This window comes from Exophiala spinifera (assembly GCF_000836115.1).
Source record: "Exophiala spinifera strain CBS 89968 unplaced genomic scaffold supercont1.3, whole genome shotgun sequence".
In the NCBI taxonomy this organism is placed as follows: Eukaryota; Fungi; Ascomycota; class Eurotiomycetes; order Chaetothyriales; family Herpotrichiellaceae; genus Exophiala; species Exophiala spinifera.
This window is the reverse complement of record NW_015622515.1, coordinates 1,265,816-1,291,071: the sequence shown is the minus strand read 5'-3', so window position 1 is coordinate 1,291,071 and position 25,256 is coordinate 1,265,816. Positions and strand designations below refer to the sequence as shown.

Here is a 25,256-nt window from a genome sequence, read left to right as displayed (position 1 = left end):
TCTCTCCTCTTGCGGGTGGAGGATGTTATGAACGACGGTTACTGGGACTGATGGATGACACCCTCCGTCTGGAGGGACGAAAGTCCAATGGTTGGAACGAATCGACTTGCGGATGCACGATGTTGCCCATTTATCCATTTCATCGTCCTTGGTGAATGATTTTCGTCCAGCTCATGAACGATGTTGGGTTCATCAAGCAATTCTCAAGTTCCAAAAGCTCGCTGCCCAAGTCTTCTGCAGGATATCTCAGGCAAAGATGTTTCCCCGTTTTGGGCTCGCCGTCCAATAAACCAATCAGTTAAGCCACCCTTCCATGTCGTCAGTGAACAAGGTGCAGAATTCTCTGGCTCAGTCCCTTGGTGACGACTGCCACGGCGGTCACTACGGAAGCAACAAAACACCAACCTAGTCCCCAGAATCGGTGAGTTATAAATGCTTGAACCAGGGGAGTTGGGTGGTTTCGCTTCCTAACGTGCTCTAGACCAGCCAACAAAATACCCTCGACACTTCCTGCTTCCACGATGAGTGTGCGTGCGTGCTAATAGTTGGCTTTCAGCCAACTATATCCGCATCAATAGGTATGGATGGGCGGGTTCACCATTCATGATTGAGCACATCATTCATTTTCATGAACGAGTCGCTGCCAGCCTCTCCAATTGACACAATGGAGTAGTATGGTGATTAATCGCTCCGTACCACCGTGGCGGCGGAGGGGAGGCCGAATGGCGAATGTTTTATCGTCGGGCGGGAGGAATCTTGGATGCATGGACACTGAGGCAGTTTAGACAGCGCCGATAATTGTCACCATGAGCTTAGGATGTACATGTGTCGGCTGTAATTGGCCCGGAAAGCTCAGGGAGCTCAGAAGATAAATATGATAAGCTCAGGTGGCTCATGAGCTAGTTTAGGGCTACTTGTATAGGATCGATCGGTATTAAACGCATGGAAGAGGAGAATGCCCCATGTTTGTTTAACCAAGTTAGTGATCTTGGGTATAGATGGGAATCCGTACCAGCCGCTTTTGAAGGCGGCAAATTTCCCTGTACAATACTTTGAGTTGGACTGCAGAGTATGGGTGGGTGGGTATTGTAGGCGACCCGGCCAAAAGCCCTAGGGCGTTTGAGGAAGGTGTTAGCGGGGCAACCGGCCTCCACTGATTGACATATCTCACAGGGCGTTTTCCAAGAAACATTATGATTCATATTATGGTATCCAGGACTGGATGTATGCGCTCTTTTCCCCTTGGCCCGTCGATAAAGGAGGATCAGGCCTGGCTGTAGACGAGATACTTTCTTGAAAACAAGCCCTAGCAGGATTCTCACCTACGACAGACAGACAGGTTTCCTTGCCTTGCCTTGCCTTGCCTTGCGGTCGCATTGCATGGTTATTTCAACAGCTGCCCATCCATATGCACACAGCACTGGCCTAGGATTCGAGAATCTCGAGCATCACCACAAGCATGTACCTCCGCGCGGCCCACGCCGAACTCAACATCCCAGCACTACGCCACTTTATCAAACAGAACCCCCTGGGTCTTTTCGTCACCGCTGTCGCGTCGCCGAACTTCCCAACCATCCAGTGCACGCATCTCCCCTGGCTGATCGACGTCCAGGATGAGACAAGCGAGACCGAACTAGGCACTCTGCGCGGCCACATGGCCAGAGCCAACCCTCACGCCAAAGCGTTGATAGAGGCTGTTACTGCTGCCGCTGCAGGACCGCGGAAATCAAACTCGGACTCTTCGGTGTCCGACGACCGTGACGGTTGTCTCCTCACTGACGAAGTCTCAATAATGTTCACCGGCCCAGCTCACCACTACGTCACACCCAAGTTCTACGTCGAAACGAAACCCAGCACGGGCAAAGTGGTCCCGACGTGGAACTACTCTGCGGTGCAGGTATATGGCAAGGCGAGGATATACTGTGACTCTGGAAGGAGGGGCGGGGACGGGGGTGGCGGTGGTGGTGGAAGTGGGACAGTCGGCGACGATGATCCCAAAACATCAACCGCAACAACAACAACAACAACAACAACAAGCTCCTTTCTTCAAAAGCAGATCAGTGATCTTTCAGACCACGCCGAGACGAACTTTGTGATGGGCAACGCCACCACGACCACCGGTAGGAAGAACAAGCCGTGGAGCGTGGACGACGCGCCAGAGAGGTACGTGGAGATCCTCAAGAAGAACATCATCGGGATCGAGGTGCAGATCACGCGGCTGGAGGGCAAGTACAAGATGAGCCAGGAACTGGTGGAGGGGGATCGGGAGGGCGTGATCAAGGGGTTCGAAGCCATGGGGACGGATGAGGCGCTGACGATTGCCAGGACGGTGGAGGAAAGGGGCCGGCTGAAAGATGACAAGGCTCAGGCGGCAAAGGCGAATGCTGCTGCATAGTATAGGTAGTACAGATAATATAGGTTAATATTAAGCAAGTAGAAAGTTTCCAGGGCTACATGTAGTGGGTGAACTCCACGGTCCGCGCTCTTCATAATTCCACACTGGCGAAGTCTCATTCATCTTCTTCGCAACGACACTAAAACAAAATTTCCACTACCCACACCCTTCAAGGCAAAGTGCAAGGGATTCCAGTATTATGATATGAATTTAACTCATTACCTATCACTATGAACGCCCCTTAATCAAGACCAAAGTACCTGGGGTTCCAATCCAGCCGAGTATCGCCGAGCAAGAACCTGAAAAGACTAGGGACCAGAGATCACACGCAACCATCCAAGTACGCCGCAATGCAGTGAGTGCATAAAGGCGATTAGCCCAGATCATCTTGGTCGTCAGTCATCCGCCCACAATGCTTTTCGATTAGTCCAAAACAAAAACACTCGCACTTTCAAGACCCAACATGACAACACGCCATCGTTCCCTATAGGAGGCATTCATTTCGAAGGTAAAGCCGTCTCAATGCTCTCGCTAGACGTCAAGGAGCTCACCCACCCACTCACACTCGCGGCATCGACACTGTCGTCGAAACTCACCCCGTCGTCCAGAATCACAATACTCGCCGTGCCTGTGCTGGTTGCCCCGTCCAAAATCACCGCAACCTTGATCGTCTTGTCCACGGGTCGAGCAAACCAGTTGCTGTCACCTAGGGAATGCGCTCCGTGCCAGGTCGACTTGCACTTTGTGTTTCCAGAGTTCAGCACCTCGAGAATGTCGAACTCGCCACATCCCGACGTCCAGCACGAGCAGTTGCCGTACTGCTGTGTGCGTGGGATCTGCGCGTTGAGCATCCACGTCGCCGGCATGTCGGCGTTGAACCCTGTCTTGCCGGACAAAGGCATCTGGAATTCGGCGAGGAACAACTTCGAAGCGCCCCCGAAGCCGTGGTACGCTACGGACCCAGGCCGGTAGTAGTCGCAGCCTGCTTCGTTTTCGGACGTGCACGGATTGTCGGTCATGAGGATGAACTCTTGGTTGTCGCCCACGAGTGTGTCGGCGAGGGTGGTAGGTCCAGACGCCCCGGAGGTGGCGTCGGCATTGGAGTACGAGAGTGAGTTTCCCCATGTGTAGTCGAATACCCCGCTGCCTGTTCCGCCGAAGTTGTTGAGGAAGACGAGACCTGATGCAGTGCCGGACTCGGCGTCGTAGTATGCTTGGCGAATCCAGCTGCCGCTTCCACCGCCGCCACCGGTGGATGGACTTGAGGTTGACGTAGCCGCGCTTGAAGTAGTAGAGTCTGAGGACGTGGGGATAGAAGGCTCTGAAGTCGAGAGGCTAGAAATTGGTGCAGATGACGATGAAGGGAAAGAAGGTGTCGAAGAAGTAGAGAATATTTCCGAGGTAGTCGTGGTGGAGGTTGAGGGTGCTGTTGGATTGGATGAAGACAACGTAGAGGGCGAGGAGGATGGCATCGTGGGGTAGGATGAGGACGTCGTAGACGTTGATGTTAAGTTGTCGGAGGTAGTAGAAGTGGTAACTTCCTCAGATGAGGTTGCTGAGGAAGACGGACTCGTGGGGTAGGATGAGGATGTCGTAGACGTTGATGGTAAATTGTTGGGCGTGGTAGAACTGGTAGCTTCCGCAGATGAGGTTGCTGAGGAAGATGGAGTTGTTGGTACCAGTGGTGTGCTTGACGAACTGTAACCGCCATCACTTGTATCTTCCGAGGATGAGGTTGAAAACGGTGCCGTTGATGTGACCGAAGTGGCAGGAACGGAAGTTGCCTGTGACGACGAAGGTATCGTGCTTGTTGTAAATGCTGAAGATGCAGCTCCCGTGTCTGATGCTGCAGAGGATATCACACTCGTTGTCAGACCCGACGTCGCAGCAGCCGTGTCCGATGGCGCAGAGGATATCACGCTTGTTGCAAAGCCCGACGTCGCCCCAGAGCCAGGGTAAGTTTTGGGCCAGGATTGAACCTGCCCATCGATTGTTGCCGTCACCCAGACTGTATCGATAACGGTCTCTGTCTCTGTCCATGTGCGAGAGGAATATCCATCGTTTGAACTTGGACCAGATCCATCACCAGACCCAGACGGTGTCGCATCATTTCCACCCACAGGTTCAGTATCTGAGCCTGTTGACGAAGAACCTCCCGTCCAGAGCTTCATCCATGATGTCCAATTACTCCCATCGTCACGCTTTGCCTTCTCGGCTACGTCGGCGGGGATAACCTGCTTGTGGGGGTGAAAATGGCGATGGGCGTACCGTCCAAAGTGCTGAGATCGGGGCGGGTGCTGATGCCGTTTTGTTTTCGATGACGACGAATCTGACCCAAGGCTGTAAAATGCGAATTGCTTCAGCTGAATTGGCCCACGGAAATGCCATGATACCTATGTCGATATTGTTAGTTAGCGTGTCCCAACGTCCCGCAAGTAAATGTCAAGGAACGCGGTCACACACCTCTTCATCGAATGGAGCCATGCCACCTCCGTAGCTGGCGGGTTGGAAATCACATTGTCCTCCACTTCCCATGTACGTGACTTGTTGGTACTGACCTGCAGTACCAAAGTTGGAGTACGAAATGGCATCGACTTGACTGCAGTACCAATTGCCATTCTCCTCTGTGCAGCCGGAACCTTGTGCAGAGGCTGTACCAGCAGCTGCTGCGAGGGCGATGCCGGGTAACAGGGCCCTTGAGTAGATCATCTTTCTCTGTGTGAGTTGGGAGGTTGCAGCCTCTGACGAGGCGTCGCTTCTTCTTTCTTTATGTATGCAAATTCTAGTTAGTCAGCTGCAATGATATTTATGTAGCATTTGAGATCAATAGTGTATCATAGAGTAGCGAAGTTCGCAATCAGCAAGTGGTATCTCGAGTGACAGGCGCAGTCAGTCAGATCCAACTGGTAAAGAGAGTGTAGAAATAAAAGGAGAAAAAGGATTCTACACGAACCCGTCCCAATGGCAGCGAGGATGGGTTTTGTCGTTTGTCTTATTGTTACCATTGTCGTGTTTGTCGGGGACAAGTCACCTTATTCAAGTACGCCACTGATGATGAATAGAAGAGCGAAAAGGTCTGTGCTGTCTGTGTTCAATCGTGGCTGGCAGCCTCGTGAACCCTTGTTACGCACAGTGACGCAGTGCCGCGTGGTGCACTGGGCATCAAGAGAGCCAGTACGTAGTGAGTGAAGCTGAAACCTCGTGGTGAGATCCAGGGACATGCATGCAAACGATTGCTCGAGACCACAAAGAACACAGACTTTCGGGGCTGACGACGGCGTCCACCATGCGAGGTCTGCACGCGGGTGTGTGGAAACGCCAGGGCTCACGGGCCCAGACCCTGCATACAATAGCCGGCATTGTGTTCGAAGACAAAGACGAAAGGTGAGGTGAGGGACAAGTGAGCGCTGCGTATACTCGGTAGTTAAAGAAAACATGGTCAAAGCGGACGCGGTCGAGGCGACGAGGCTTTTGCGCCAGGCGTCGCTGTCATTGGCTGAGCCGCGCAAGGCTCGGACCCCCCAGGGCATCAGCCTCGTTGCACGGATCTCTCGATACACCCAGCATGCCAGCCCCAGGGAAAAGCCACCAGCCACCAAACCCTCGTTCGGCGGGATTGTATGTGTCCCTCAAAGCATGATTGCACGTCGAATTCCCAGCCTCGTCAACTCACACATTCCCAGCCTCGTCAACTCACACCCACCGTGACAGCCACCCTCTCATCTTCTGTCGCAAAGGTGGATGATAAAGGGCTGTGCGCACTTGGATGGAAACCTCTGCTGACACGCTATGGCTGACACCACTGAAGAACAAAGAAGGTGGCGCGTTCAATGTGAAGGAAAAGGCGTTTGAGCGTAAGGAGAGGTGTCACTCTGATGCGGGCGCATTGATGTTGAGGTGCACCAGGCTTAATGAGTCCAGAAAGTCAGTATCGTTTCAGCATGATGTATGCTGGTGTCGAACAGGGCCTCATCTACCCGGCGAGTCTACAGCAGTTCAAAGGCGAAGTAGGTGACGTCCGCCGTGATAGCAAGTCGTTCAAGTTTCAAGGTATTGGGGTATCTCGATGTCTAACATATGAGCCTCCAAAGGGCTTCGTTCAGCCTGATCTTGGTCTAGGCAACCTCCCAAACTCCAACCATGCTTAATCTCATCAGCATAACATGTGGCCGGCTATGTACGGCCTCTAACGGCTCTTGACCTTGGTCCAGCCACTCGTTCCTCTTCCCTCACCACCACCAATCTTTCTCGATTGGTCGTACTCCTTTCCATCCATGCCACGAGTTCTGACGACGACCGCGTCATCCATCTTCTCTCCTCCATCGTCCCACTCCTCCTCATCCAAGAGCTCCCACTCCGCCGTATTCATTTCACCAAGGAGGTGCTTCTTCAGCGGATCCTTTATCATGGTGTACTTGTTGAGGCGCCAGACGCGGGCAGGATGGTCTCTCGCAGCGGCAGCAGAGCCGAGGAATGTATGAGCTGACGTATGAGAGCCTGAGCCAAGTCTGCCGACACTCATACTGCCTTCGGTAGGAGGCAACGACGCGCTCTGGGAGCGACGGTGACGAACCTGTAAGTCGCGCTGAGTAAGGGTTCGAAATGTGGCTGGTGACTGCGGTTGTGCAATGATCATCTGATGCAAATTACGACCGATGTCGCTGATGTCCTCCCAGGATTCAGTGCCTTGAATGAAGCCTTGACTACGGCAAAGCCAAGCAATGTCCCAGGCCAGAAGAGAAATGCCCTCTATGAAGAAGTTGAAAGCGAGAGGTTCCTTTTTCGCATATTGAGCTACAATCTCCGTCGCGTCAAAAGAGCCAATGAACAGTGGGCGTGGACGGGAGAATGAGCTGAGATCGACGCGCGACGCACTGGGGCTACTGGGTGCTGACAAGCTTGAACCCGAACCAGGAAACGCGATGCGGTGTCCAAAGTATGATGTCTGCGGCGTATTGATGGTCGGAAGGGGATAGTCTCGATGAGGAAGTGTGATCTCAGCAGGCAATCGAAGACCAAGGTAGTAGGCGCAAAGAAAGACCAAGCGAGCAGTGTTGTCAAGGGCGGCAGTGAGATCGACACAGCGAACATCTAGCGAGGATGTCAGTATGGCTCAGTTCGTAACCAGGAAAGAACTTACTGTTGATGTCCTTGAGATCAGGGAGAGGAAGCTGCCCAATCATGTAGCAATCCTTGATCTCGCCATCTTTGGTCTTCTTTTTGGCATGTCGTAGACCTAACAGCAGGGCAGACTCCCGGCACAAAACCGCTTTGGCATCGACGACTCTGTTATGAACCATGTCATGCTCAGCCTTCAGTTGAGCTGCCTTCTCTCTGAATTCTGCCAAAACTATCTCCTGACGTTTAGCTTGCGCCACTTTTGCAAGTGCCAGATTGGCTTTGCGCTCTTTGAGAATGCGTTGCATGTCGTAGCATTTCTCTTCTTTGAGATCCAGTTCTTTCTGCGCGATAACCAGTCGGCGGCTCAGTTCTGAACATTGTTCGTCCATGAGTTGATCCTCAGAGGACTCGATTTGAGAGTGATAGGCAGATCTAAGGATGGCAAGCTCATTGTCGAGCGGTTCCGCCGGTTCCTCATCAGCAACAATCGCCTCAACCTTCTTGCCGAGGGCTTCTTTCTCTAGCAAGGCTCGTGCCAGTTCCAGCCGGACTGTGTAAAGTGTGCTTTGCGCGCAGCTGGTGCAGTGTGGGCCATCCTCTTGAGTGAGGTGACTCTGACAGATTCCACAATCCATCTCTTTTGGCTTTGACTTTTGTGTCTCGACCCAGACAATGTCTTCATTGGGGTTCAAGGGATCTTTGAGTTCGTGTTCGGTAGTAGGCTCGACGGCCGCATCCAGCGACCACTCTGGTGGAGTGCCGGGGTACGAACTGTTGTCATGGTGTTAGACACGTCTTGAGTGATGTGGGGGATTGTGCATGAAAGCACGATCATGTAGACACGGTGGTCATGCTGAGGCTCACTGATAACAAAGGAACTAGGCATCACATACCTGGACGAATGTCGCTTTGGCCAAACCGTCGGCCGGAGTCTGGGCGTTCGCGGCCACATGACGAAATAGTGCCGAAAGACCTGTTCACGTGAGTTCGCGAGGCGCTAGTATGGCGCTAGTCTGTAAATGGACAAGTGCACAGGGTCGGCCCGAGTGCCGGAGAATAGCCGGAGATGGGGAGTCAATGGAATCACGGAAGGATCACTTTCGAGTTGTGCCACCTTCAACGTTCTCGTTGTGGGTGATAGAGATATATATCAAAGAACAACAAAAGCGAATGATGGAGTTGTCAACCAATGAGCCGGAGCGCTCTGTTCCTGCTTCACCTCCCCAAGGTGGTGAGCAGACAGAGATGGACGCAGTCACTGCCGTCAACTCATCTCCTTTGCCAACTCGCTCTCGACACGCTCAAACTCCCAGTATCACCAAAAAGCGAACAAACGACGAAGTCTACGAGCCAGTCCAATCACCAATTCGCAGCCCAACAGCTCTCAAAGCATCAGCAAGACACAACAAAGCCGAGAGCACAGTCTCCTTCGAGGACGGAAATGGCGTGCGGAAACCGAATCGACATGGCATCGCTGACGATCTTCGCGATAGTGAAGGGCTTGGATCGAAAACGCAAACAATTCCAGGACCAGAAGCTGAGAGAGGGCACGGAGAATCTCAAGCATCACCTAATCATGCGTCGGAACAAGGGCTCGCCAGACGAATCGAGCGATACCAACAAGAGCTCCAAGTAGAGTTTGACCAATTCCAGCAATCACTGGCAGAGAGAGACAGGACTGCGGAACTAGAGCTTCTAGATTGGGAGGAGCTGGAATCACGCTATCAGAGCGAGATCCAACCAAAGATGGCTGCTGAGCAAGAGATCATGGACGAGTTCCAAGCCCGATTTCAGGCAAGTGAAACCTGCATCCCAGACGCACCCAAGACTTCCCTGACTAATAGGGCCTTAGCAATTCATGCTGTACATGCAAGTATGCAACGATTACGAGGCGGAACGAGCTGTGAAGAGATTAAGAACGCGAATTGCAATTGCTGGGAATGCAGAGTCCTCCTTGGCCAAGAAGCAGGCTCATTGTAGGTGTCCGGGCATATACCAGAAGAATCCTGCTGACCCAGCGCAGACTCAAAGGTCCTCCACGCTTTCCAGAGTGCAATGGAACTATTGGGGAATGTTTGAGGGGCTGAATCCAACAGGAGCTGACCGGGTCATGGGAGACGATGCTCTTGGGGCGCGTGTTGATAGGGAGTGAAGCGAACTGCGACGACTACGGCAAACCACAACGCGCGGTGACGCAATTCCCAAGTAGCCGATTCTCTCGACGACTTGTGATTCCTTGTCCCAACAACTGCATGATAATGAGCGATGCATAGACGACAGTAATGCCTGATGATACCATCTCCAAAGCAGACCATGATCTGCTTTCCCGCTTGAATGCCCTCAAGAAATCCACCGTGACCTTTGACCAAACGTAGGCCGTACTTACAACCACGCGGTAAACCACACCCAAGCTGATGATAACAGCCCTCGGTCGACGCTTTCATCCCATCCTTCGCTCCCGCTCGATCCAGCCCCTGCGCGCGACCTCCATTCCGAGTTGTTGACGCGATGGAAATCTCTCGGAGGCAGCGCTGACACTACGGTCGGCAGTGCTACAACCTCGGCGGAGAAGGCGGAGGATGACAAGACAGTAGAGGAGCTCCTTGCGGATCTCGGGCCTTCCGATGCTTGGGATGTCGGGAAAAGTGAGGAAACACAGATTGAGGAGTTGTTAAAATCAGCAAGGTCTACACTTGACGATGTTCAAGCGGAAGCAAGACAAGGAGACGATGCCAGACAAGACCCTGTTCGACTGCTACCGACGATCGACGTCTCCGTCTTCCAGCCCGAGCCCGAGTCTGATGAAGAGGAGGACTCTGCCACAGTTAGGCGTGACAGAATAACACGGGCAACTTTCGATCAAGAGGCGGATGACTTGCTCGCGAGAATTCTTGATGAAGTGAAACTTGAGCCTCCGGCGGCAGCAGAAGAGGAAGAGCGGGATAACGGTGACGACGACGACGACGACGACTACAAGGACTCGGAGAGACCCAACAATAGCCAGAACGAGACTCACGCGCTGGACCTACCTTCTACCCCCTCCAAGGACCCCGAACCTGTACCCGGCGTCGGTGAGCACGACACCAGCCAGGACAACGACGATGATCTAGCCAGTCGCTTTGCAAGTCTATCACTACCATCGGTGCCGACTACCATTCGAAGCGCGAAGCCGTCGACTCCGACAAAGTCGGGCACGGGAGCGGGTTTCACCGACGAAGAAATCGACACATGGTGCATCATTTGTAACGACGACGCAACTCTGCGCTGCATCGGCTGTGACGGAGACCTATACTGCACCAACTGCTGGATGGAAGGTCACCGAGGCGAGGACGCGGGTCTTGAAGAACGCAGGCACAAAGCCATACAGTTTGTCAAGGGAGGTGGAAAGAAGAAAACACCCAAAAGGAGAGTCATGATGGGCGCTTGAACAGTAGTCAACCTCGAAGTACATGTGGTGTACACTAATTAGGGAAGTTCCCCCCCTGCTCCACCCCCTGTCTGGCGCGCTCTACACATGGTCGCCTTCGACTCTCTTCTCATCCCTGTCTGCTACCATCTTGGCTGCGCGGTTCTGGTCTACACTGCCACTCCCCGGCGGCACAACCCAATACACCACACCGTGCAGAATACTTGCAGCCAGAGGTCCCACCCAATTGATCCAATGCCAGCCAGGGAAACGACTGCCAACAAACACACCAAAGCACCTCGCCGGGTTCAAAGCGGCGCCACCGCTGCCGGGGCCAGAGAAGGCAAAACACAGCGCACACGCTCCGGCAGAGAGTCCGACCAGGATCGGAGCCAGCGCGGGCCCAAAGATTTCCTTCTGTCTCGGATCCAGACCGACGCCGAATGCCATGAAGACCAGCAGCAGACAACCCATGAACTCGATGACGAACTGTGACGACACCTGCGTCGTCGGCTCATCCGTCGTGAACAGAAAACACCCGCCTACTTTGAACGACCGGGTCCCCGCCGCGGCGCGCAGCAACAGACCCGCGAGCGTGCCGCCCAGTGTCTGCGCGGCAACGTACAGGACGAGACGCGGGAAGGTGGCGAGACGGGCGAAGAAGGTGGCGAACGTGATGAGCGGGTTCAAGTGGGCTCCGGAGATGGCGCCGAAGCAGTAGATCAGGATGGCGATGAGGATGGCGTTGATACACGCCGCTACGAGCGGTGCAAGGAACACGACGGTGCCAAAGACGCCCGATGTGGTTGTCGGTGTCGGTGGTGGCGTGTAGGGTGAGAGGGAATTGTACGTTGATCCGAACACCAAGATCATAGTTCCTTTAATGCACATAATCCCAACGTGTCAGCTTTTACAGTGCAAGATACAGTTTATATACCATTCGGTGTGTTGAAATGGGGATTGGGTTGCTTGATAGGATAGAGAAAAAAGGGGGAGAGCGAGACATAGTACTCAGAAGGTACCTGTACCTCGAAGCCATAGGTACTGTCAAAGTACCTGGTAACCAGCGAGAGCATTGCGAAGTGAAAAGTAGGACGTACCAATACACTCTACTATCGCCGCCTTCCACAGTCCTCCCTCTCTGAATCCACCCAACTCAAACATCTCGCGCAGGTTCAAGTTGGGCGCGGCATCAGGTACCTTCCTCAGAAGCTCTGCATTCGCCGGGTCCGACCGGTCGACAATGAACGTTTGGTTGCCGCCCAGTCGACCTGCAAAGGGGACCATGCCTGTCGTTCCAGACCCGGTTCCCGTCCACGTCAGGTGGGCGTAGCCACGAGCGGTGGGGGTAGGAGTGGCGGTCGCACTGGCATCAGAGTGGGTGTCCCTTCGATGCTGGAGAGGCGTGACGGCGGGACGAAGAGTGCCGGCGTGGTCGTGAAGAGAGGGATCGTCGTGTCGGGAGGACATCCTGGTGTCGGTGTTCGTTGGTCGCGTTCGCGTTCGACTTCACGTTCATGTGGTGACTATCCACTGATCGGGCAGAGAAGACGAATTTGTGCGGATACCGCTGTTGTGATGAATAGTCGTCCTTCAACTCCACCCCCCTCTTCTCTGTCTCTGTCTCACACTCTCTCGCGGAGTCGCGGCGAGAACTTGTGATGGAATCCCTCGCAAACAAGGTACAATTAAGATACGCTCATGGAATCGAAGGCGCGCGTGTAGTGTCTGAATCGATGTATGCCTTTCTGGAGGCGCGTAGAATGTTTGAATCGATGTTTTGAGCTTTGGTGTGTGCTAACAAGTAGTGTGGTTGGCTGGCTCCTCCGGGCGACACGAATGGAAGATCAAGTACGGCTGGGTATAACGCACAGAAACTCAGGGATTCATGCCAAACAATCGAAAAATCACTCAAGATAATGTTAAAAGGTTCAGGTCACAGTGACACCAAGAAAGAAAATGTGTAAGCCATGGCAGTGTTGCGTAGGAAGTTAATTAAATCCCATCCAGCTCGAGGCCGATGTCCATATATGGGCATTTGATGATTCAGCTCTTCCCCATTCTCTCCCACGGAATGTAGTTTTCTCCGATCCGACGCTCAACACCCCTATCAAGGTACCGAGTCCCTGTCGTGTCCATGGCCACCTAGGTAAGCCTCAGCGTCTCTCAGTCGTTCATAGGTATCTAAGCACCTAGTCAAACACACCACATCATCAGAGTTGAAACAAAATATATGTTGAATCGAAGAACACTCATGTGCCTCAAGTCAACATTAACATAGTCACACTGAAAACCCCTCTCCCCGACTGACTGCTACACTGTTGGGGTCTACTCAATCATCGTCGTCGTCGTCGTCGTCGTCGTCGTCGTCGTCATCGTCTCTCTCAATATGATCATCATCTGGGTTCAACAAAACTCCAATCTTCGTACTCTCATTCAACACTCTTCGTCCCTCGGCAGCATCAGATAAATTCAAGTCAGCCATGACAAGCTGAAGAGTCAATTCCGGTACCAGCACGGCACTAACATAACCACCCACGCCCGCAGCTCGAAGTACAGAGTCAGACTGGAGGGCTGCCTTGAGTGTGTCCGTCAAGGAATCCGTAATTAACGTAACCATGATCCTCGTCCCTTTGGGACCATAGTAGCCTGGCTGAGCAACATCGACAACCCCATTAGCCAGATACTGCCGGATTGCCTTTCCATTTCCTTTGGCAGCCTTGATCTTTTCGTCCAGCTTATCCAGGTATACACTCGTAGTTTGCCGATTGATCAACTTTTTCAGCAGATACATCTGCTTGGGTATCCGAGACTTTTCGAGGTCTTCCCAGTCAATGTCGGGATATCCTCGTTCCTGATACACCTGCTTAGCATCGGCCACTTGGTGCTTGGTACAAAAAGCCTGCTGTTGTTTGAAACTCAACGAACGCAAATTGTCGGGTACAAAAACCGATTCGGAATCGCGGACAGGCTGCTGGCAGATTGGGCAACATACGCCTACTTCAAGCGGTTCAAACTGTTCCATCAGATCGGCTTCATTCTCCAAAATGAACATTGAGTTCGCAGACGATAGAGACGACGTCGAGCCCGATCTGCGCCGAGAGCTAATAGGCACAATTGGTTCTTCAAAGATCGAGGTAATGTCTGTCGCCGACGTTGTGGCTGAAGACGTGATGCCGGGCAACTCGGGCATTTGAAAGTCTGAATCCTTTCGCTCGGAGATCGCTGACGGGAGATCCGCGATATCTAACATCTTTCTAGACGCTCTGGTGGCCCTCGTCGGGTGCTTGCCTGGTAATGGTGCGGCCCGAAGGAACTCCCGTTTACTTCCTGCACCATTGCTGCGCTTCTCTACTACTTCATGTAAGACAAAGTCTTGCTTCCCGTTCGGTTGGTTGAGCATCACGTCCAAATCATCCAACCGTTCAAACGTCTTGCGATGAGCGTACGTCTGCTGTAGCTTTCTCTTCTGCGAACTCTGCTTCTGAGAGCCCGAGGACAGAAAGTATGGTTCTTGCATGCCAGACTGCCCGGACAGATCGATGGCTTCGAGAGACGGTTCGTCTTTCAACTTTCTGCGTTTGCTCCTTGAACTAGCTGCGGTATGAGCTGGACGCTTCGGGGAAGTGCGCGTCAGAGGCTTGGTGCGCTTGACCGCTGTTTCGATCTCAGCAGAAGAGCCATTCTCCTCGTCGCTGCTCAGTGGAGGACCATATATGGCTTCGAGGTCGTCTTCCTTCATCTTAGCAGCCGCCATTGCCGCACCTTCGTCGAGGCTATAGGAATTGGAAGCTTGGTCGATAGCGAGCGCGGTATTCCTCCCAAGGACAGTGCGCAGCAGGGTCGGTCCCCTGTAGTTTTTCCGAGTAAGGAACGTCTTCGAGTAGCTGGAGTTGGTTCGGTTCATAGGATGGCTGTGATCATAGCAAAGCTGATCATCTCACATCTGCGACAAATGCACGGGATTGGTATCCTCGATCCTCGACTTGCGAAGGAACTGGGGGTGACCTTCTGTAAGGCACCAAAATCGAATATCAAGATCCCATTGTCCTGATCACCGGGATGTAAGCCGTGAAGTCATTCCATCCTCCTCGCGACTTGAATGCGGAGGTGATTTGCACGCGTCAACGCGTGGATGCTTGACCCCGGATGATGGTTTTTCCGTCACCGCCAAATGGGTCTCGCCATTTCGAGATGAGTATCAGCTTCCCATCGTGTTAATACCATATATCGTCACCGGCACTGTGTTTGAAGCTCTACTAGAATCACGGAAAGATGTATTGTACACAATCGACCGCTCGCTCCGGGTATGCATTTCTATCTCAGAATCGGAGACGACTCCTGCTCCGCGGGTCCCTCTTTCCAAACGCTCTTCTCACGATTGAGGTATCAACAACCGCATCAATGGCTGCATGTTGGGAGCCTTCTCCAAATTCCAGAACTCTTCAATGGCCTTCTTCGTGTTGGCAGGTGTTAACCTACCCTCGAGAGCCTGGTCTTCAAATTTGTCGTCTAACTGCTGCTTTGTCATGGGCTTTTCTAAGGAGCCTGTGGCATATTGGATAACTATCTCCTTGACTGTCTCGGTCCCTCCGTCACCCTTGTATGTGAACTTGACGATGGCTTGATTGTCTCTGAAGGACTCATCAGGCTTGAGCAGCAGCCGATCCCTCAAAGCCTTCACGGTGGCATCGTTGGCTGCCTCGTCCGAGAATTGGCTGATTCCTGCCTTTCCATAGAACAGTCCAACCGCCAGACCGTGATAGTTGCTGAACATGGTCTCTGTGAACTTTGTCGGGTGCGGCAACCCGCACAATCTTATCGTCATCGGAGACACGGTTGCCTCGACCGAGCTGACAATGTCCAGGACATCTTTGGGGTCTCGCTGCTTGCCATCCTTGAACAAGAAAGAGTGCATCTCGATTGCCGCATCGATGAGGGTGTGGATAACGATTCCGCAAGGGTACGGCTTGAACGCGTTCTCTAACAACGCCCAATCCCGCTTGCCATTCTTCTCCTCCAGCAGATGCACGATCTTCTCGGGATAATGTTCCTCGCCTGGCACACTGATCAGGTTGACCCATTTCTCCAGAGCGTGGGTCGTACTCGTAAACTCTTGTCTTGCCAGACGTGCAGCAAGGATGCCGTTCTGAGCGGCACGCCCCGCATGCATGATCAGTGTGTCAGTGGCGAAGACGTTTCTTGATCCAGCAGCCATACTGCTCGCGTGGCCCATCGCACGCGCCATGCCCGCAGCGTCCAGCTTCATCAACTTGGCTACCGTGGCAGCGGCACTGAACGAGCCAACGATCCCTGTCAAGTGCCAGCCCTTCTTGTACGGACCGAGACCAAGGGCCTGGGTAAGTGCCAAACCAACCTCGACGCCCACCGCGAAGGCCACGATGAGCTCCTTGCCGGAAAGACCCTCGGCCTCTGCGTAGGCCAATCCAGCTGACAGCGGCGGGCCGGACGGATGACTGAGAGTAGTGAGGTGGGTGTCGTCGAAAAAGCGCGCCGTCATGAACAGTCCGTTGAGTAGTGCCGCATCGTCGACCGTGGCCTTTTCATTGACCGCAAGGACTGTGGCCTGGCGTGGGATTTTTGTCATCGGCTCGAGAGCAGCATAGAGCTTTGCGGAGGCCGTGAGGGATGACGGAGAACTTGATAGACCGCAGCCAACACTGTTCAAGATACTCGCCTTGGTCATTTCGACAACGTCGACTGGAAGATCTTCGTATTTCAGTGCCGAGAGCCACGTGCATAGTTTGAGGGTCAGATCCTCCTTCGACGAGACTGCAAGGTCGAGAGACATGGTGCCGACGTCGTGTTCAGATTGGTGGATGAGTCGGCACGATACTGTTCTCGAGTTGGGACTGTGTAAAGCCAGTTGAAAGAACAACGTGTTTATAGCGACGCCTTTTGCGTATTTGATGTTGGACATGGACATACGGGAATAACTCAATGCGACCCATATGGTAATACTCGAATCCCCCTTCCCTGCCTTGTCGGGGTAAATGGGTCCCCACTTCGAACTTCCCCGAAATTGTATCAAGCCAACTCCAGAGAGAGACGTTGTAGACGAGGCAGGAGAATCGAAATGTCTGATCTGTAAAACTGTTTGATCTCTTGCTTCCATAGATCGACCGCTCCAATCCGCCGTCCATCAATCACCAATCAAGTGCTTAAACCCGTCCAAAGATCTCCAGCAGGGGGACATTCCACGACGCCATGCCTTCAGCCTCGTTGCTCCGACTATTTCAAGCAGCGTGCACGGGTACGGATAGGCCCCTGAAGCGGACAAGGGTATAAAAGATTCATGTACATACATTCACTAAACATACACAACCCCAGAATCTGAGTTTCGATCAACGGTCCGATTGTCAAGCAAGGTTGAGGTCCGAGTATCCCCTAGCCGCAACCTCCTCGCACCGGCTCCTGTACCCCGGGGCTGAACCCGAGTACCGCGCAACGTGCCTTTTCTGTTTATGGGCCAGGTTCTTGTTGACCCCCGTCATCCACGAGTCGACCTCGTTCGTCAACAGGCCCTCGGAGCACTGAATGACATGGTTCGTCCACTCCTCGACGCCCTTCTCGGTGGCTTCGATGCGAGTGATGTCACTGTCTCGACAATGCCGGATACAGTCTGCGATCCACCCGACAGCAAACTCGATACTTCGAGGTATGTTCCCGAACATCTGGTGCGGGCCCATGACCATCATCATGTTCGGGAAGCCATGGACGAAGAGGCCCAGCTGCGTCTGTGGCCCGTCGGTCCAGACATCCTTCAACTTCTTCTTGTCCACCCCGTGAAAGTCCACGGCCGTGAAGGCGCCCGTCACAGCATCGAAACCGGTCGCATATATCAGAACATCTAGCTCGTGCTCTTCGCTCAGGGTCTTGACTCCTTTCTCGGTGACGCGCTCGATCGGGTCCTCTCGAATATCCACTAACCGGACGTTATCTCGGTTGTATGCTTCAAAGTAATGCGTTTCCATCGGTATGCGACGCGTTCCCCAGCCGTGATCTTTCGGGATGAGCTTCTCCGCCGTCACTGGGTCCTTTACGCGTTCTCGAATCTTGTTCGCGAAGAACTCGCTGCACACTGCATTGGCCTGTCTGTCGTACGCTACATCCACATAGTTACTAAGCCATTTGGCAAACCCCGGTTGAGAATATATCTCCTCCCAATAGGCCGTCCGTTCCTCCTCGGACACGTCAGTCGTCTTCTTTGGCTGCGCTGGGTGAATAAAACATGCCGGCGTTTCTCTACATAGTCGGAATATCTCTGGATATCTCTTGCGAATGTCGTCCATCTCTTCGGGACTGATTTTGGAGTTGCGCAAGGGCGCCGACCAATTGGCCGTGCGCTGGAATACCGTCAGATGGCCGACGGTTTTTACGATTTCCTGAATGATCTGTATCCCAGTTGCACCTGTTCCGATGATGCCCACGCGCTTTCCCTCGAGTGGTACGGGCTCTCGTGGCCACCGCGCAGTGTGGAAGGATTGTCCTTTGAAGTCTTCGACGCCGGGTATGTTGGGCAAAGTCGGCTTGTTCAATATCCCTATGGCCGTAATTAGGAATCTCGAGGTATAGCGACGACCCCGGTCATCTGTCAATTCCCACGACCGGCTTTCGTCGTGATAGTGTGCCGTTTTGATTTCGGTGTTGAATTGCATATCCCGTCGCAGATCGAACTTGTCAGTGACAAATTGACAGTAACGCAGCGTCTCATGCTGAGGGGCGAAGTGCTCGGTCCAATTCCATTCATCCAACAACTCCTGTGAGAATGAGAAGTTGTAAGACCAACTCTCTGAGTCGAATCGAGCGCCTGGATATCTGTTCCTGTTGTGACAGAATCATCCGATACATTAGTGCCCCGTCGAAGGACAGTAATCGAACAAAGACTCACCAGTACCAAGTGCCTCCCTCGCCTGTACCTGCTTCAAGGACTTTAGTTCTCAATCCCAACTGCCGCATTCGATACAGGGAGTAAATCCCACTCAGACCCGCGCCGATTATGAGCACATCAAAATCGAGGTGGGCATTTTGCGCGACAAAGTCTGTTGGCCCGAGACTCCCCATGATGAAGATCCTTATTTTCCAGCTTCAATGCCGTGACTTACATGATGAACAGAGTGACGGATTGAAGACATCATATACATCGTAGATGGACCAATGTTGATACCACGACCGCTGGAGTTCTCCGCACGCCATCCGCCACCCGAGGCTAGTGATACGCGAGGGTTTGCGTGGAGACGATTGCTGAATGTGGAAAGTGAGATGATACCGCTGGATCTAAGAGAGCACAGTAATGGCAGTAGTTTGGAAGTACTTACGGTTAAGACTGGTACTAGTTTAGTTACCTGTCCAAGAATCGTGTGGACTGTTAAACGTCCATGATGTCCAACAACATGAGGGACCACGGACCTGAGCAGGCCACTAACCAGGCTTGTGGTCCCGAGTTTGGAAGAGGAAGTATTTCAACAAGCAAGCAGGGCAGCACAGGCTTATCTAGGTTTAGGATTGACTTCTCCTTCTTTATCTCTTCAGTGTCACCACGACTTGTTCCGGATCTGTATAAGGTTGACGTGCACCTCGGCCTCAGCCTTGCGCATCTTTCTCCATTTTCAGCCGGCAAGGCTGGCCCCAGGGTCGAGTATCCAGCCAATTAACAACCTCCATTTCTCAGGGAGGATCCGGACGAACGCGGTCGAAAGACCATCGGCGTGACTTGAGGCCGTCCCTGATCAAAAGGACCCAATGAGCATAGCAGGATCTCACCATTTCTTCATAAGGGGTACTTTTGGATCACAAACGACATGCAACAAATTTGGCTGCCTGAACGCCTGGACCAGAGTCCATGGTACCATATATAAATGGCTCTTGCATCGAGACCCAACCAGACGACAGCATCGAGTCGCGGACTAGAGACAATCCTGACTCTTTCCGACCACCTCGTCGAGTCGAAACAATTCACCAACGCAAGAAAACGACATGCCAGGAAACTTCCTCAACCCCGTCCACGATGACTACAAGTATGACCCGGACAAGCACATCCCCGACCTGTCGTCCAAAGTCATCATAGTCACGGGAGGGAACAATGGAATCGGCAAGGCCGCCGTGACGGAGCTCGCCAAACACAATCCCAAACGGCTGTACATGACGGCACGAAGTAAGACCAAGTACGACACGGCCATGGAGGACATCCTTGCCGCAGTGCCAACGGCAAAAGTGGACTTTCTCGAACTCGACCTTGCGTCCTTTGCCTCCATCAAGCGTGCTGCCGATGAAGTGATTGCGGACAACGACCAACTGGACATCTTGATCAATAACGCAGGTGTGGTGAGTTTGTGTTCATCTGTTGCACCATTTGTCGGACGGACCCCGTATCCCAATCGTTGCCTGATATGTCCACGCACGAGACGATCTCGAGGAACCACTTGCATCACCGTTAAACTCGTCCAAGTTCCTACTGACCTCTTGCTTCCCTCACATCTACCAGATGGGTCTCCCCCCTCATCCAACGACCAAGGAAGGCTACGAAATCCACATTGGCACCAACCACGTGGGCCACGCGCTTCTCACGAAACTCCTCATGCCGCTCCTCCTCAGCACGGCTTCTTCTTCTTCTTCTTCGTCGTCGTCGTCGCCGAACACGCCGGACGTGCGGGTCGTGACGCTCAGCTCGGGCGCGCACAACATGGCCTCGTCAGGGGTGCCGATCAGCCGCATCGCCACGCCCATGGAAGGCACGTGGTCGTTCTCGCGCTACGGCCAGTCCAAGATGGCCAACGTGCTCTTCGCGCGCGAGCTGGCCCGGCGCTATCCCCAGATCACCTCCGTGTCCGCGGACCCCGGGCGAGTGCAGACGCCGCTGCTGGACGAAAAGTTCAAGACGCGCGATTTCACGACCTACTTCCAGAAGACGTACGACCTTTTCGCCAGCGTGCTGGACCCCCGGCAGGGCGCGTTCACTGAGCTGTGGTGCGCCACCTTCGACAAGGCCAAGGTCAAGTCCGGCGAACACTACGTGCCCTTTGGCCACCGGGTGCCCGGTCACAAGAAGAGTCGCGACGAGAAGCACGCGAGGGAGCTGTGGGAGTGGCAGGAAGCCGAATTCAAGAAGCATGGTTATTAATTTACTAAGTAGGTTACGGAGTAATTGATAAAACCATTGGCGGTACGACGTAGCGCCGTACACCGTACCCAGTCCTCGGTCCTCAGTAGCCCCTTTTCCCAAGATTCGTCACACATCTTCGGATACACACTCCCAACTCCGCGCCTTACACTCAGTGGTACATAACACACGAACTTGTTATGCGCGGCTCTGCCCATCCCGTCAAAGTCAAGGAGACGCCAGCATTCACTTTAACCATGTAGTTCAAACATGTATGGTACACATTACAGTCACTGCACCATATGCCTTGGTAAACTCGCGTTCCATGATTGCCACCAAGAAGAACAGGAGAAACAAAAAGGGTGCCAGCGAGTGAGTGGATTCTTCTCTCAGTTCTGTTCCGTCGGGGCAAAATGCGCAACTGACAATTGGCATTTGATGTTTGATGTTTGGCAATCCGCACTTTCCACCGCGTGCCGCAAGCTAACTTGGGATAGCTAAGGTATCTGATCTCACCCACTGGACATACAATGTAGGTTAGTGTCTGTGTATGTGATTTCAGACGGTGGTCCGCAGATGGAGACCTCGTGGACCCGATGACGACGACGCACACGCTTGGACAAGGTGCATTTCGCACAGTATGCCCACGTGCACTGCTCGGTAAGACAGTTGGGAGCTCAACCGCTTCGCAGATAGCGTCGGAGGTGCTGAATAGGGTAGTGGTGGTGTTGGTGGAGGAGGAGGGGGGAGAGGAGGAGAACCGTACATTGACGCAGACGACGCACTGGCAACGGTGGGTGGCTGAGATTCAAAAGTGTGCCATGGCTGACTTGGGTTGTCGCGGCGGCACAGTGGTGGCTTCTGGTGTATGTAGGCCGTGAGCCTTGCGGCTCTGACTAACAGCGGGCGATCATGGATCGAGGCGGCATCATATTATCTCTCCCAAGAAGCTCAGCGGCTTCTTCACTAAGTAAGAAGGCATGTTCGCCGCACATGCACGAGGTGGACTCGTGGGAGAGGAGGGAGTGCTGTCACAAGAGAGTCGGGTCCGCAAGACAGAAGCGATCGACTGAATTTCAGACGCGAATTCTCAAACGCCTCGGCGTATACGCTTTGTATGACCAAGCCCCAAGGGGTTGGGCTCGCTCAATCTTGGTCGCACGATGACTCAGTCTTACCATACATCGCCAGCCAAAGGGCTCCAATGAGCCTTCAGTCTGCGTACGTGGTACAAAGCAATTTTCAGATTTCGATGGCAAGGAGATCGATCATCGTGGAAGGACTTAGGCGATGGTCGCTTGCTCAAGGCTTTGATGCTTGACCCGGTAGTGCCGATGGGAGCTGACATACAGACTGTCAGTACAGTGCATCCCGCATCCGTAGAGGCGCAGACTACTCGGTCAATTTCGTAGGTGAAACCGACCAGGCTCATCGGGGGTCGCCGAACTCAGCACAGTCGACGTCGCTTGAGAGGCTTGTGCAACTTTACGTACAAAAATAGCTCACAAGGCCTCGTTCAGAACTCTAGACTCCCAATGGCAAGCAGCTAGTTCACCAGTCCATTGGACTTTGGGCATGACTAATCGCAACTCAGCGAGCGAGTCCCGCACCGTTTCTAGACCACCTGTATCTCGCCAGAACAAATGTCAATTGCTTCTCCGTGTCGATAGGATTGTTCATCCTGCCTTTGGCCAGGGCAATAGCGGACCGCATGACGTTGCGAAATTGACGCTGGTAGTCTGTTGGGAGAGTTACGAAGCACGCTTCCGTAGCCCGGATGACGGACTCACACGCAGCTAAGATGGCGGTCCCAGAATCTGCCTGCAGCCGATATGCAACAAGCAAGAGCAAAAGGCTGCCGTGGAGCAGCTGAATGCCGAAGAAGTACGGCATGAAACTGATATCCGGGTCGTGTTCGATGATCCGCGTCACACACTGCGCGGCCATCATGGTATGCGACATGGAACTTTTGAATGATTCAGATGAGGTGAAGAAGTCGTCGTCGTTGAACAAGGAAACAGGATCCCACTTGCTCCCCACCAAAATCTTCAGCACAAAACATATGTGAGTCGCATAAGCAGAGAACGTGTTGGTAATGTGGTTTGCTTCGCCTTCGTCCACGACTGGCGCAGGGGACGTCTCCCACAGAGATTCGTGCTGGGACGTGTGGTCGAGGACAGGTCTCGAGGTCAGTTGGTCAAGGCTTTCTTGGTACTGGTCGAGTTCGTCAAGGATTCTGCGTTCCTGGGATACCCACATCGCAGAGCCTGCCGACGCCAGGACCGGGTTGCTTTTGGCTCGATTGTAATCCAGCAGATGTCCGGTGATGGTCATGAGTGGAAGGAAGAACTCGAAAATGCCAGGCCCCGAGCACAATCGTGGGGGACCATGGCGTCGACCAGTGCCTGCTGGCATCAGCATGCACCTTGGACCATCCGCGCGAGTACCGTGACTGTGCGGCTGGGCACCAGACTGCCATGTCACGTCGTCCAAGGGCAGTAGCAAATCCTTGCATTCGGCTTCGAGCAGAGTCAAAGAGTGATTGTAGCACAGAGCGAGATGTCTGTCCATGAGAAATAACATGTACCAAGTCCGTCGCCTTTCCTCACGGTGCACTTCTCCAATGCAATCTTCCGTTATATCTTGGCTTAGCGAGCATTTGCAATTGACATTCGGATGGGTACTGCCGTTGTCCTCCTGCACGACGTAAGACTCGACTTCTTGATTGAGCTTGAGATCTCTGGCAAGGCTGAAGGCAACCGACCACCATCTGATCGACGCAGCTTTTTTCTCAGAGCCAGATATGACGGAAGAAACGTGAATGAGCGCGATAATGTAATCGGTGCCCCAAGCAACAGGAAAGCCGTCGGAGAGTTGTTGTGGATCAAATGCCCGCTGTAGATCTTCATTGGTCCAGCCTGAATCTGGGGGGAAAGCTGGTGGAAGTCCGAGATCTTCCTGGCTGAGAAGAGGTTCGTACCTGGAAGGATTCAAGAGCCGATATGTCAGAAGACTGAGGTATTTGCAGACACGGTCGCGCTCTTGGGGTCCACTGAAGAGCCCCAGCGCCTTGTCGCTCAAGGCGGCTACGAAGAGCATACTCCCAAGCAAGGCTGGATGGGTCTTGCGAGGATGCAACGGGTCTAGAACATCGCATTTGCGGAGAATGAAGTTGTGGATGTGGTGGCAGGTTGGGTGCATTCGACTTGAGAAACTGCTGGAGAAGTACGTGTCAAGAAGATCGCACGCTAGGTTGGAGCTGAACTCTCGATCCAGAAATGGCGACAAGTATTGCAAGACCGGATATCTGCAGTTAGCAAGCGCCTGGCTGTTCGGGGTAGGAGCCTCGCGAGAGTCAGCCAAAGACGGTAGTCTGTATGAATAGGGATCCAGTATGTGCATGGTTGGCGACACATAGGTAGACTGAATGATGGGGAATTCTTTGCCGTCATTGAGCAGGAGTGACCGGGAGTCTGCCTCGGCAGCGAGGCTGAGACGCAGCATCGCCGTGGTGCTCTCAGGGGAGGAAACTGGCATCGTGGCGAGTGTATCTTCGGGGCTTTTGGTGGATTGAAGGGAGTGTTCCCTCGGCTCCGCAGGATCGGAGGGGGCAATGGTCTCTGGGCCTTCAAAAGAAGATTCCTTTTCTTCGTGAACATCCGAGAGCCGTCTTGGTAAATCTGATGGCTGCGGCGTGGCCGAGGAGCTTGTGGTCGATACTGGAGGCGGATCGTCGGGCTTCTGGCCATAATAACACTTGATTCCCGAGTTTTCACATCTCGAGCAGGGAAGACTGCCGGTGCACCGCGTCTTCAGGCGACGGCAGTTCTTACACGCCCGGAATTTCTCATTGCTGAGGATGCGATGGAAGGGCCGTTGATCAGCATGGCTCGCGTGTGTTTTCAAATGGCGATTGAGTGAATCGTTGCGGGAGAAGAAGCGCCCACAGCGAGGACACGGTGAGGAAGCTGGTGTCCTTCGTCGCGCGGGCTTCTGAGAAGACATTTTTGACTTGGCTGGTTCTGACCCCATTGCCGATGGCTGCACAGCGCATTGTGCCGCCGCTGTCGATAAGCTAGAGGGCCATCACCTGGACAGGGCACGATCATGCGCCGGCGATATGTTGCAACCAGCAGAAGGGTTAGACCTGACAATGCTGTCAGGCTTCAGGACTGTGCAAGATAATCGAAGTCTGGAGTGACAGCAACTCAAGT

The 25,256-nt window shown here is 53.4% G+C and overlaps 12 protein-coding genes across 12 annotated transcripts; 5 read left to right on the top strand and 7 right to left on the bottom strand.

Annotated features, from left to right (window-relative positions):
* Window positions 1–1,459: 1,459 nt before the first annotated feature.
* Window positions 1,460–2,395, top strand: PV08_04219 (uncharacterized protein; the record flags this gene model as incomplete). Its single annotated transcript, XM_016378567.1, has 1 exon — window positions 1,460–2,395. One exon carries the CDS (start codon window positions 1,460–1,462, stop codon window positions 2,393–2,395), a length of 936 nt encoding a protein of 311 aa, XP_016237244.1.
* Window positions 2,396–2,892: 497 nt separating this feature from the next.
* PV08_04218 (uncharacterized protein) lies at window positions 2,893–5,104 on the bottom strand (the record flags this gene model as incomplete). The annotated part of the gene is made up of 2 exons (XM_016378566.1): window positions 2,893–4,788; window positions 4,859–5,104. 2 exons carry the CDS (start codon window positions 5,102–5,104, stop codon window positions 2,893–2,895), a joined length of 2,142 nt encoding a protein of 713 aa, XP_016237243.1.
* Window positions 5,105–6,339: 1,235 nt separating this feature from the next.
* PV08_04217 (uncharacterized protein) lies at window positions 6,340–6,543 on the top strand (the record flags this gene model as incomplete). The annotated part of the gene is made up of 1 exon (XM_016378565.1): window positions 6,340–6,543. The coding sequence occupies one exon, from the start codon at window positions 6,340–6,342 to the stop codon at window positions 6,541–6,543; it is 204 nt and encodes a 67-aa protein (XP_016237242.1).
* Window positions 6,544–6,581: 38 nt separating this feature from the next.
* Window positions 6,582–8,468, bottom strand: PV08_04216 (uncharacterized protein; the record flags this gene model as incomplete). Its single annotated transcript, XM_016378564.1, has 3 exons — window positions 6,582–7,486; window positions 7,536–8,287; window positions 8,410–8,468. The coding sequence occupies 3 exons, from the start codon at window positions 8,466–8,468 to the stop codon at window positions 6,582–6,584; spliced, it is 1,716 nt and encodes a 571-aa protein (XP_016237241.1).
* Window positions 8,469–8,518: 50 nt separating this feature from the next.
* Window positions 8,519–9,668, top strand: PV08_04215 (uncharacterized protein; the record flags this gene model as incomplete). Its single annotated transcript, XM_016378563.1, has 2 exons — window positions 8,519–9,492; window positions 9,548–9,668. 2 exons carry the CDS (start codon window positions 8,519–8,521, stop codon window positions 9,666–9,668), a joined length of 1,095 nt encoding a protein of 364 aa, XP_016237240.1.
* Window positions 9,669–9,798: 130 nt separating this feature from the next.
* Window positions 9,799–10,943, top strand: PV08_04214 (uncharacterized protein; the record flags this gene model as incomplete). The annotated part of the gene is made up of 2 exons (XM_016378562.1): window positions 9,799–9,887; window positions 9,941–10,943. 2 exons carry the CDS (start codon window positions 9,799–9,801, stop codon window positions 10,941–10,943), a joined length of 1,092 nt encoding a protein of 363 aa, XP_016237239.1.
* Window positions 10,944–11,024: 81 nt separating this feature from the next.
* PV08_04213 (uncharacterized protein) lies at window positions 11,025–12,392 on the bottom strand (the record flags this gene model as incomplete). Its single annotated transcript, XM_016378561.1, has 2 exons — window positions 11,025–11,800; window positions 12,023–12,392. 2 exons carry the CDS (start codon window positions 12,390–12,392, stop codon window positions 11,025–11,027), a joined length of 1,146 nt encoding a protein of 381 aa, XP_016237238.1.
* An 862-nt stretch (window positions 12,393–13,254) lies between these two features.
* PV08_04212 (uncharacterized protein) lies at window positions 13,255–14,679 on the bottom strand (the record flags this gene model as incomplete). Its single annotated transcript, XM_016378560.1, has 1 exon — window positions 13,255–14,679. The coding sequence occupies one exon, from the start codon at window positions 14,677–14,679 to the stop codon at window positions 13,255–13,257; it is 1,425 nt and encodes a 474-aa protein (XP_016237237.1).
* Window positions 14,680–15,297: 618 nt separating this feature from the next.
* PV08_04211 (uncharacterized protein) lies at window positions 15,298–16,734 on the bottom strand (the record flags this gene model as incomplete). The annotated part of the gene is made up of 1 exon (XM_016378559.1): window positions 15,298–16,734. One exon carries the CDS (start codon window positions 16,732–16,734, stop codon window positions 15,298–15,300), a length of 1,437 nt encoding a protein of 478 aa, XP_016237236.1.
* Window positions 16,735–17,302: 568 nt separating this feature from the next.
* On the bottom strand, window positions 17,303–19,007 carry PV08_04210 (uncharacterized protein; the record flags this gene model as incomplete). Its single annotated transcript, XM_016378558.1, has 2 exons — window positions 17,303–18,767; window positions 18,835–19,007. 2 exons carry the CDS (start codon window positions 19,005–19,007, stop codon window positions 17,303–17,305), a joined length of 1,638 nt encoding a protein of 545 aa, XP_016237235.1.
* A 912-nt stretch (window positions 19,008–19,919) lies between these two features.
* PV08_04209 (uncharacterized protein) lies at window positions 19,920–21,063 on the top strand (the record flags this gene model as incomplete). Its single annotated transcript, XM_016378557.1, has 2 exons — window positions 19,920–20,267; window positions 20,428–21,063. The coding sequence occupies 2 exons, from the start codon at window positions 19,920–19,922 to the stop codon at window positions 21,061–21,063; spliced, it is 984 nt and encodes a 327-aa protein (XP_016237234.1).
* Window positions 21,064–22,632: 1,569 nt separating this feature from the next.
* Window positions 22,633–25,047, bottom strand: PV08_04208 (uncharacterized protein; the record flags this gene model as incomplete). The annotated part of the gene is made up of 1 exon (XM_016378556.1): window positions 22,633–25,047. The coding sequence occupies one exon, from the start codon at window positions 25,045–25,047 to the stop codon at window positions 22,633–22,635; it is 2,415 nt and encodes an 804-aa protein (XP_016237233.1).
* Window positions 25,048–25,256: the final 209 nt, after the last annotated feature.